Source organism: Microcaecilia unicolor, chromosome 12 (assembly GCF_901765095.1).
Source record: "Microcaecilia unicolor chromosome 12, aMicUni1.1, whole genome shotgun sequence".
NCBI classification, from domain to species: domain Eukaryota; kingdom Metazoa; phylum Chordata; class Amphibia; order Gymnophiona; family Siphonopidae; genus Microcaecilia; species Microcaecilia unicolor.
The window spans coordinates 35,373,724-35,385,790 of record NC_044042.1 but is presented as its reverse complement, the minus strand read 5'-3'; the positions used below and the strand labels follow the sequence as shown (position 1 = coordinate 35,385,790).

At 41.6% G+C, this 12,067-nt stretch overlaps 1 protein-coding gene across 1 annotated transcript in view; it reads left to right on the top strand.

The window, feature by feature from the left end:
* The window catches only part of LOC115482125 (potassium-transporting ATPase alpha chain 2-like), a 33,315-nt gene extending 23,842 nt beyond the window's left edge, over positions 1 to 9,473 (top strand). Inside the window, 5 exon segments of the mRNA XM_030221694.1 lie at positions 380 to 525; positions 2,510 to 2,643; positions 5,720 to 5,821; positions 6,817 to 6,908; positions 9,021 to 9,473. Of these exon segments, the coding sequence (XP_030077554.1) occupies positions 380 to 525; positions 2,510 to 2,643; positions 5,720 to 5,821; positions 6,817 to 6,908; positions 9,021 to 9,049 (503 nt within the window). The 3' untranslated portion in view covers positions 9,050 to 9,473.
* Positions 9,474 to 12,067: the final 2,594 nt, after the last annotated feature.

Sequence of the window (12,067 nt, the reverse complement as noted above, 5' to 3'; positions counted from 1 at the left end):
TTTATCCAATTAGCTATCTGGCTAGTGGATTCATGATGGCAGAACATCCATGAATAAATGCCACAGCCAGCATTTAAAAAAAAAAAAAAATATATATATATATATATATATATACTGACAGTAAAGTTTAAATATTTCAAACCATAACTCCTGTGGTATATTGCATGGGAAAACTGCAGTGCTTTGGCCTGACATCTAAAGCCACGCATAAATGCTGACATTTTATATCCACTAATGCAAAATTAAATTCATCAGAGGTGACTTCCAACCCCTCTGTGTATTTATAATAACTATGATCTCCAGACTGATCATGTTATGTTGAGCATGCAGTTAATATATGAGCCCTGATTAAAGTATTTTTTTCTTCTTCTTCTCCTAGGGATTATACAGTCTGTTGGAGCATTCCTGAATTATTTTACTGTCATGGCACAACAGGGTTTTCTGCCATACACGCTATTAGGTATTCGTGTCCGCTGGGAAAATATCTATAATCAAGAACTTGAAGACAGTTATGGACAGGAATGGGTAAGGAAAGGGTCCATATGGTAGCCTACTCTGGAGAGATTGGAGAAATTTTGGAATTCACTAAGGATGTGCATTCCTCACTACACATTAGGGGGCCCTATTTACTAAGCTATGCTGGAGACACCCATATATTCCTACAGGTGTGTCTAGTGCTAGCGCATGCTACGCTAAAAACGCTAGCGCACCTTTAGCGTGGCTGAGTAAACAGGGCCCTTGGTTTGTCAGTGTACTTGAAACATAAGGCCCAATATCATCAATATCTCCAAACCACAGGATCTTAGAATTTTGTTTATTTAATTTCAAAAAAGTGATCGGAAGCCCATTTGTCTACGAGTGAGATAATTTATTACTTTGGTCAACATATCAGTAAATTTTTCAGAGACAGGGCATAGAAAAAATATGTCACCTGCATATGACAGAACAAACAGAAGTATAGAATGGTTAATAGCATCAAAAGCTACTGAAAATATTGAACTTTTTATCTCTGTAGTGAGAAGCAGTGTTGTTGTGCCGTGTCGGGGTCTAAATCCATGCTGGATCTTATGCAAGATGTCATATGATTCAATAAAACTCTGTAGTTGTTCATTTACTGAAAATTCTAGTAATGTTGCCATCCAAGGGATACTTGCTACAGGGAGATAATTCTCGGGTAGAGTCAAATCAGCATCAGTAGATTTTGGAAGGGGAGTCAGTATAATGTCTGATAAACTATTGGGATAGTGCCCTGACTGTAGGGTTACATTAATAAATTTAGTAAGCCAACATAATATTTATACTTAGGAATTTTTCCTCTCCTGACCTTCATTGATTATTCACCAGTAATCCAGGAATCATGTCCACTTAATCCAAATATTGGCTGTTGCCATTACACAATTACTATGACACCCTCTGTCCACTTCACTTCAGGCACTGGGCAGAATTAAGTAAGTGGTGCCCAATGTTAGAATACTAAAAGCACCCTTCCACTGCCAAAATCTGGTGTAAATACTGGTGGCCATCTTATGGCAGTTGGACACACAATTGATAGTATTTTATAACAGTGCACATAACTTCTGGGAATGCCCCCTCCCCATGACTACACCCCTTTGGAGTTGCACGCTATGAAACTTACCAAGAGTTCAAAAAGAAGCTCTTTATTAACAGTTCACACAGGATGTATAGGACTCGACACGGACCATGTTTCGGTACAACTGTTTTCCTCAGGAGTCCACAGAAGCGCAAAACCAATGCTCATATCCTGCTCTGAACTGACAAAGCTTAGACAGAAATGAAACCCTCTGATGTGGTGGTTTACAAGTTTTTCCCTATGCCAAATTTGGTCCCGTGAACATGTCAAAGGTTATTTTGCCCCCAGACAAGACAATAATACATGTGCCAATCTTATGCCAGTACCAAAGATTGGCACATGTGTGTTATTGTCTTGTTCTGGGGCATTAGTGTTGCACTTTTGTAGACTCCTGAGGAAGGCAGTTGTGCCGAAACACGGCCCGTGTCAAGTCCTATGCATCAATTGATCCTACGTGAACTGTTAATAAGGGGTTTCTTTTTGAACTCTTGGTTCATTTGGCCCGGTGGTTCCCACTGTTATTTTGTTGCTGTTCGCAGGTTTGTTTTATTTTTTGTTTTGTTCTGCGGAATCTGCTATGAAACCTAGGCATGAATTTTATAGAATAGTGCCTAGGGCAGAGGTGCATGCAACTCCAATGCTCCCAAATTATTGCCAATTAACATCAATTATTGATGATTCTTAATTATCTAACCTGCATGCCCAACTTTGGGCAACTTATATAGAATACAGGGGAGAGAGCGTTGTGTTTGCAGTATTCCTAGCCAACCTGAAAAATGGAAAACCTGAACTGGGAACTGAACACAAGTCCCTCCACAGTACGATGTGCTCTGTTACTGAGTTACCAGGCCAAGCCTTAAACAGGATGTCTAAGGAATGCATGTCAGTAATGGTTGATTGGGTTCTAATTCTTCACAGACATATTTTCAGCGCCAGTATTTGGAATGGACTGGTTATACAGCCTTTTTCGCCAGTATTGTAGTAGAACAAATGGCAGATCTGCTCATGAGAAGAACTCGCAGGAACTCCATCTTCCATCAGGGACTTTTCAAGTGAGTACTAATGCTTAAACTATGTATTTCAGCAAAGATGTCTTTCGAGAGTTTTGCTTCAATGAGGCATATTTTCAAAGCACATAGACTTAAAATGTTACGTGGAGGGTCATTTTTGATATGACGTCTATGTCCAACTTTGGACGTTTTGCAAAAAATGTCCAAAATCCAAATAGAAAAGAAGGCCATTTTCAAAAAAGAAAAACATCTATCTTTTGTTTTTAAAAATACTGTTCTGAACAGTTTTGTGATTTGGACATTTTGTTTTTTGGATCCATTTTTGACCCCCCCCCCCCCCCCCCCCCCCCAAAATAAACCGTCCAAGTGCAAAACACACAAAATCAAGCCATTGGGATGCAGGAGGAGCTAGCATTTTTAGTAGACTGGTCCCCCTGACATCCCAGGATAGCAATAGGGCACTCTAGGGGGCACTGCAGTAGACTTCATAAAATGCTCCCAGGTACACATCTCACCATTGCTCCCTTACCTTGTGTGCTGAGCCCCCCAAAACCTACCCAAATCCCACTACCCCCAACTGTACACCACTACCATAGTCCTTACAGGTGAAGGGGGCAAGTATATATGGGTACAGTGGGTTTCTGGTGAGATTTGGAGGGCTCACAGTTTCCTCCACAAGTGTAACAGGTAGGGGGGAGGTATGGGCCTGGGTCCACCTGTCTGCAGTTCACTGCACCCAACACTAGACTACTCCAGGGGCCTGCATGCTGTTCTAATGGACCCGAGTATAACATCTGAGGCTGGTAAGTAATGTTTTTCATCACATTTGTTGGGGGGTGGTAGGGGGTTAGCGACCACTGGGGGAATAAGAGGAGGTCATTCCTAATTCCCTCCAGTGGTCAACTGGTTATTTAGGGCATCTTTTTGTGCCTTATTTGTAATAAAAACAGGTCTACCTCAAAATGTCTTAGTCCTGGATGGTTTTGTTTTGTTCCATTATGGCTGAAAAACGTCTTAAGTCTTAGTAATGCCCAAGTTCTGTCCTGAACATGCCCCTGGTACTCCCCCTTGAGATTTGGATGCACTTCTGGTGGACTTCAGAGAAAAGCATGTAAAAATAGGTTTCAAAAATGCTGATTTGGACGTTTCTGTGAGAAAAAAACGTACAAATGCAGACATGCCACATTTTGAACGTTTTTCTCTTTTGAAAAAGAGCCCAATAGTAACCTATGGAACTTTGTAAGTCTAAGTGCTTTGAAAATGAGCCACTTGGTCTCTTTGCAGATGCCTTTGCTATGGCAAAGCAGCTAGACCTTACATTTTCTCTTTGACCTATCTGCCATAGCCCTTCCTTGCTAAAGGGCCCTTTTACTAAAGTGCAGTAAGATCTGAGCTTAACACTTGGTAATGCAGGATCTTACTGTGCACTAAGCCCAGATTTACCGCAGCATCTTTTTAAAGGGCTTTTCCCTTTTTTGTTATTTGCAGGTCATGTATTTAAAAAATGTATAACCCGCTACACCTACCATTCTGGGTGGTTCACAAAATAACATTCGCGATAATTCAAACATAATAACTGAAACAGACACATCAACAGTACATAATAAATAAAATAATTACAAAGCAAAATTAAAAACCACCAAAAGCCTGTTGGTTAAAAAAAAGAGACTTTTAACTGCTTCCTGAAGGAGAGCATAGGCTGAAAATGATGCAAATTGCATTGGGAGTGAATCCCACAGTTTAGGAGCTGCAACCATAAATATCTTCTCCCTTATTCCAATTTCACATACTGAAATGATGGAACTTCAAGCAAATTCTGACTCTGTGACATTTTTATGTCGTATATTCATGCCCATTTGTGATTATTTACTCAATAAAGGAAATTATCCTGGGAATATTTTCAGCCACTCTTATATATATTGTTGGAGGAATAACCTTCATGGTTGCCATGTCTTGTTTAAAGTCTTGGTCATAAATAGGAGCAAAAGACACTAGTGGGATATTCAGCTCATTGACTCTTTTAATTATTTTCTCATCTATTTCTGTGATCCCCATCATCATGATCACATTGTACCCAAATCCCTTGGTTAGAAGTCTTATTATATTTAGATTTGGATTTTGGCTCACACCTTTCTCAGTAGTAGCTCAAGGTGAGTTACATTCAGGTACACTGGGTATTTCTCTGTCCCTGGAGGGCTCACAATCTGATTTTGTACCTGAGGCAATGGAGGGTTAAGGAGGTCTTTTACTAAAGCTTAGCTCGAGTTATCTGCAGCAGGGCCCATAGGAATAAAATGGGCGCCGCTGCAGATAACTCGAGTTAAGCTTTAGTAAAAGACCCCCTCAGTGACTTGCCCAAGATCACAAGGAGTAGTAGTGGGATTTGAACCAGCCACCTCTGGATGTCAAAACTGGTGCTCTAACCACTAGACCACTCCTCCATGGCATTATATCAAATCTAATGTAGGAACAATCATGCCCCAGGTGTCCATGCTCATAAACTGTTGGTCCAGAGCTATACCAGGTTGCCTCTCCTTTATTAGACTATTATATATCTGTTCTACAGTCTCATGGCCCATAGGTGGGATTCATATTTTCCCCAGCTCTGCAGAGTCAGAACCCAAAGCTGCCACCATGCCCCTAGCCAAAACCCTGCACCATGCCCAAAGAACCGGTGGCGCAACACCACAACAAACATGGCACGCAAGCAGGAGGCAGACAAAGTTTCACCTGGGAGTTATGGCGCATTATCAACCACGACAGACAGTGACTAGTGCCAGAGCACCATTTGCATCCCTCATGAGCTACTGTTCCCAGAAAGTTAGCGCAGGAGCACCTACTGCCTCAACGCACTTAACTGGGTAACACGTCCACACCCACTGTGCCCATGACATGCCCCTTCCCAAAAATATATATTTTAAAATTGGTAACGTGCGGGTTAGAGTGTGCAAACAGTTTAATGCGTTTCTGTGGTAGCCTGTTTGTGCATGCTAAGTGCGTATTAAGGACTTAAGGCATTTAGTAAAAGGGCCCTTAAATTCTTTACTCTCCTGGCAGTGAAGGTTCTTCATGGCCGTAAATGATGGAATATAATCATTTCCTCTCTGTTTTCTTCCAGCAACAAGGTCGTTTTATTTGGTCTAGCATCACAAATAATTATTGCTGCATTTCTCTCTTACTGTCCCGGGATGCCCTACGCCTTAAAGTTTACACCACTTCGGTGAGTTCAGCTTTTTATTCAGGGAATAGGTGCTCTGAATTTTTGAAATAACAAGCAAAAAATTTCAGACAGTACGTCTGACATGCGGTGGGAGAAGAGAACAAGAGATACAGTGGAAAGGGTCAGTGGGAGACAAACACCACAGCAGGGATTCCCAGACCTGGCCTGGGAGAACAACAGCCAATCAGGTTTTCAGGATGTTCACAATGAATAATGCATCAAATTGGTTTGCATACTGAGGAGGCAGTGTATGCAAATCAATTTCCTGCATATTTATTGTGGATATCCTGAAAACTTGACTGGTTGGGGTTCCCCCAGGACAGATTTGGGAATCACTGCACCAGAGGAAAGGCAGCATGAAAGGGATGTTAAACAATCATTACTTAAAGGGATGGAAGAGAAAAGGTTCAACAGAACAAATGCTGGGCGTTAGAGCTCCTGGATGACTTAAGCTTTGATTAGGGAATAAAGAGTTCCAGCAACAAAAGTCTACCAGGAGTAAAGATGAAGTTAAAGTGCTCATACTTCATAGAGAAAAAAATTACTAGTTGCTAGCAAACTGTTGTAGTACTAGGAGGAACGTGTCCACTGTTCCCTCTAAGCTGAGCGGGAGTCCTCCACCTACAACCCTGCCAGTGGGGGAGCTGTTTCACTATCACATTTTCCATAAGGTGGGACAAGCAAGCTCTGCAGGATTGCAGGGAACCTGCCTGTCCCTAGTGATTGAAAACACAATATTGTAGCACCCCCCCCCCCCCCCCACTAGCAGCAATGCAGTTGGAGATTCTCCCCTAAGTTTAGAGGGAACAGTGAGCACATCACGCTGATAGAGCAGCAAACCAAAAAGTGTAAGCTCATTAAGAGTGTGTTAAACTGAAATTTTAGATAGAAGAAATTCAGAGGGCAGAAAGGCAAGTAGCTGGACTGGAATCAAAAGAAAATGAACTTGAGCAATTATTTTTTCTAATTAACTGGTTCTTGCTTTCTTTGTTCAGTTTTCAGTATTGGTTTGTTGCTGCACCTTACGCCATTTTGCTCCTGTTTTATGATGAAATGCGGAAGCTGTTCATCAGACGATACCCAGGAAGTAAGTAGTTCATGCCTGTGATGTACACAATAAAAAAATATCACTTTTTGCTGTTCATTTACAAAAACACTCTTTGCATTAAGATCTTCAAAGAAAATGAAAATGCATGGTATAGTGGGACACCTGCTTTTCAGGTTGGAAGGGGCTGGGGAGGCTGTTATCACAGCCCCTAAGAATGAAGGGTATCAAGTAGCATGTTTATTTGTTAGATGGCTAAAACAATGGTTTACAATGTTATGAGGGAATACAAGTGACAACACAACAGGGGACCTATGTTATAAACATCAGTCCACAATGCGATACCTACTGGTCAGGCTCAAGATGCAAGTCTAGTATGATCTGGTCAGAGCCATGATCTGCTGCCCCAATGGCCAAATGACCTCTACTGTACTGACTGAAAACAAGAGCAGGGCAGGATTAAGGCACAGGCAGACTAGATATATGAACATAAGAATAGCCATACTGGGTCAGACCAGTGGTCCATCTAGCCCAGTACCCTGGTTCTAACAGTGGCCAATCCAGCTCACAAGTACCTGTTTAGTTAGTTTTGCATATGCCATGGCAGCATTAAACCCTATTGCTAGGTCAGGGTATGTGGAATTTGATTTCATTCTCTCTCAATTTACTGCTAATACTTGCTGTAGTATTTGCATTGTACCGAGGATTGCTCTATTCTGCAGTTCATAGGATGTAATGGCAGCAATTCTACAAACTCACGCCACTTATGTACATCGAAGATGCCTTTAATTGACAGTTTTGTGCATAAGTGCACCGGGCGCTATTCTGTAAAGTAGCGCCTAAAGTGTTATGGGGGAAATTCTATATACAGCACTGAACGTTAGGCCCTAAAAAGATCAGCGCTAAGTCCCTATTCTATAAAGGAAACCTGACATTTAGAACACAGGCATAGTGTGCAGGTCTCGCCTAACTTTGGGTGCCAGACTTAAGCCTGATAGAAACAGGTGTAAATGCTGTGCCCAAATTCAGGCGCAGATCAGCACTATTCTATAACTACAACTTCAATTAGGCACCAATTAGCATCAATTAAGTAGCCACTTGTTCCCCATTATCTCATTAAGTTGCAGGCGGATCTCAGACCTGCACTCAAATTCCAGTGCCCAACTTTGGGTGACCTATAAAGAATCCTGGGGATAGTTCATAACTCCAGGGTGGGCATATATGTGGGAGGAGCATGAGTGGATCATGGGTGTGGTGCCAAGTAATATGCGTAAGTTATAGAATACTGTTAAGTTATGCGCAACATGTGGTGCACGTATGCAACACCAGCCATTGACATGGCTTGTGTTGTCACATCTAAGGTAAAGCACACCAATGCCAACTTGCATGAACATTCTATAATGGTTTTGGTGTCCATATACCATTATAAAATTAATGCTTAGCATTGGGGCACCTAAATGAGACAACAAGTTATAGAATTGCCTCCAATATATATAAGCAACCAGAACCACCCAGGGCCTCATTTGTGGGAGTTTTAAAAGGTTTCTATATTATGATAGTCAACAACACAGTGGAAGTGACACAAAGCACAAACTTGCACAATTGATGCTGAAAACTCTTTATAGATAACTGGATTCGATATGGGCCACGTTTCAGCCACTAGGCCTGCATCGGGAGTCTTAGTATATTTCAAAAGATATGAATGGTAAAAGATTATTCATGCACCAAGAGAAACTTGCAAATGATAACTCTTAATTGTAAATCTTCGATACGGAAGCACCCAAGTACACTCTTCAGATAGACATCAAACTGCTGGATCTAAATTATATATACTGCAACATGGCCTGTGTTGAGTCAGTTGTTATCTATAATAAAGACTTTTCAGCACCAACTGGACAAGTTTGTGCTTTATGTCACTTCCGTTGTGTTGTTGATTCTGATAGAGATCTATGGAGGATTGTTCTTCTGTCTCCTTTTTTTCGCTCCTATATTATGGTGCCAGGGTCCGATGTGTTTGTGTGCGCCTAGGGCCCACTAAAGGCTTGGTCCTTCCCTGACCAGGAAGGGAGATCTCTAGGATAAAAAAGAATAACAAGGGAATAAGGTTTTCACCTCAGCCTCTAACGTTGCCTTTCCTCTGCATTTACATTTCAGGTTGGTGGGATAAGAACATGTATTACTGAAGCAACAATTTCCTCTGTGTGTATTCCACGTTGGCTGAAACCTTTCACCCTTGCTGCTTTCAGAAGCTTCTCCATTCAGTGTCTACAAAATTGAACCAAGAACAAAGACAAGGAGAAGTCTGTCAAAGTTCTACTTATACAGCTTAGAACTAGAGGAACATGCCTGTAAATGCCTTAAAAATGTGCCTTTAGGAAAATATGATCCTTTGCTGGGTGTACAGTTTAACTTCAAAAGGAATTACTATTTCTTTTTTTCCGTAGTTTGAAACATGTGTGAATAGTGTAAAGCAATGACATGCACTAATTTTTGTTAAAACTATTCCGGTAGTATTGAACTGTGTACACAGCTGTAAATTGTATAATTACTGGCATGATTGTATATGCTAATTGGAACAAAGAACATTTTTTTTATTCAGTAAACTGTGGTTGGTATTTTTCCTATTAGACTGTTTTACTTGTGGTAATTGATTGTAGGGTCCTGAAATCTAGAAAGCTAAACATTTTCAGCTTTTAACACTTCAACACATCTGAATAGTGTTTATGTGGTCTCTCAATATTTTAGTTTATCTGTCTCTCCAGAGGTAGGAAAACGTTTGTTAAAGTGGACCAATTGAGTATGAACTTTGGGTGAAACCCAACCGCAGTCCTGGTGTCTTTTCTGTTTAAGTTCAGTTGAACTTGATTAGTGATAAAATGATAAGTACTTGCAAGGTTCAGCACTAGGGATGGTTAGCAGGATCTTGTGCTTTTTTCAAGTTCAGCACATAGAACAGAGGACATTTAGGATTTTCAGAAAGTAGAATAGCTACAACAGATCGGAAGATGAACCACTGTGAACGTCAACAGTTAATGGCCACATATTTGAACAGAAAAAAGACCCATGCAGGTATTAGATGTTCTAGTAGACACACACAAAAGTGTTGAAAGAGCTCAAGTCAGAAATTCATGAGCAGGAGTACCCATTCATCATCTCATGAACATGCAGGGCCGCCGAGAGACTGGGCCGGACCCAGGGCAAGGCCGCCCCTGGGACCTTGCCCCCCCATCCACCACGGGGCCAGGCCCCCTGAATTCAAATCATAGGACCTCACCTCGCTCTGTGTGAAAGCTCAGCAGCGGCAGTCTGCAGCTCGCCTCCCTTCGGGCCTTCCCTCCCTGTGTCCCCCCCTCGCAGAAGTTATGTTAGATGAGGGCGGGACACAGGGAGGGAAGGCCCGAAGGGAGGCGATCTGCAGACTGCCGCTGCCGCGCTTTCACACGGAGCAAGGTGGTGAGGCGCTGTGATTTGAATGGAGGGGGCCCGGCCTGGTGGCGGACGGTCAACAAAGCCAAGGGCGGGCTGGTGGGGCTGTGACGCCGGGCCTCAGGTGGAGGGCTGGGCCTGGGGAATATTGTCCCCCCTGCCCCCCTCTCGGCAGCCCTGTGATCATGCATATTACAAGTACTTAAATATTCTTGTCAAAAGTTAAAATCTCTCATTCACTCATCTCTTACTTAAGTCAGTTAGCAGAGTTAAGCATAGGTTTTGAGCTCCTTGAGGGCTCCCAATAGGAAAATTTAAATAACAGGAAAAGGATTTAGTAGAGCAATTTGATTGTCTTTAATATAAGTAAGTTTCTTTAACAAAATAAACCCACAAAATATCATATATACAGCAGTATCCGCCCCATATCATCTCAACATTTCATATTTAAGCTGATATGACTGAAATTCTTAAGTCACTCCACAGCGGCTAGGCATGAGATAGAGCTACATGCACTGTTCCTATTACATGTTAATCTATCTCTTGCATATTCATTCTGGAAATCCTGAAAATCTGACTGATGTGTTCCAAGGACTAGGCTGTGAACCACTTGAGCACTACATTGTCACAAACATCAAACTTTTTGAAGTTTCAAGCTCAAAGCTCCCAATCAAAGAACGGATCAGCTTCAAAATCTGCACTCTAGTCCACAAAATCATATAAGGCATAGTCCCAGGATACATGATAGACCTCATAGACCTACCAATAAGAAACAGAGTCGGGTCTGTAAGACCATACCTAAACCTGCACTACCCAAATTGCAAAGGATTGAAATACAAAACAACCTACGCATCCGGCTTTTCCTACATAAGCGCACAACTGTGGAATGGCCTACCAAAAGCTGTGAAAACAATCCATGACCACCTGAATTTAGGAAATCACTAAAAACCAACCTCTTCAAAAAGGCCTACCCCAACGATCCTACGTAACACACCTCTTCACCCAAAACACAGCATGCCTAATGATCGTACTGGACAACACACAGTCTTCATCCCTTCCGACCCTCCACACATACCTAATTCGATCACTATACAACCTTATATTTGTTAACAACCGACTGGGCAAACGCCTTAACGGTACTATTTAAGCCACATTGAGCCTGCAAATAGGTGGGGAAATGTGGGATACAAATGAAACAAATAAATAAAGCTCAAAGGTCAGGGCAGGACAGAGGAGCCAACTTTTCAAAATTATTGGGGGTGCTAAACCCAATGAAAATAATCCCTCCCTGGACACATACAAGGAATTTTCTTAATATTTGGGGTGCTCAAGCACCCACAGAGTCAGCTCCAATGGGACAGATTTGGATTTTGTAAATCTTTTTATGCGTTCTACATGTTTCTAAATCTGGGATTTAGTGAAAAGTTTTCTCAAGAAAAGCAATGGAAATTGTTGCTTTGAATTAAATTGATGCTTTTTTGGTACATGCTTCTATCTGCCCTTTCTATCATTCTTCCTCCCATGATGTCTAAATCTACAGAAAATAACTATCAAACTACTCCCTTCCTTTCCTTTTTTCCAACTCTCTGTTATCAGTGATTCTCAACCCAATCCTCAGGAAACACCTAGTAGGGTTAATTTTCAGAAATTGCATGCAATGGAGGCAGTGCATGTAAATCTAGTTCATATGTATGTATTGAAGATATCCCGAAAACCCAACTGGCTTAGTGTGTATAGTGAAGAGGGTTGGGAAAAATTACTCTGTATACACAGTA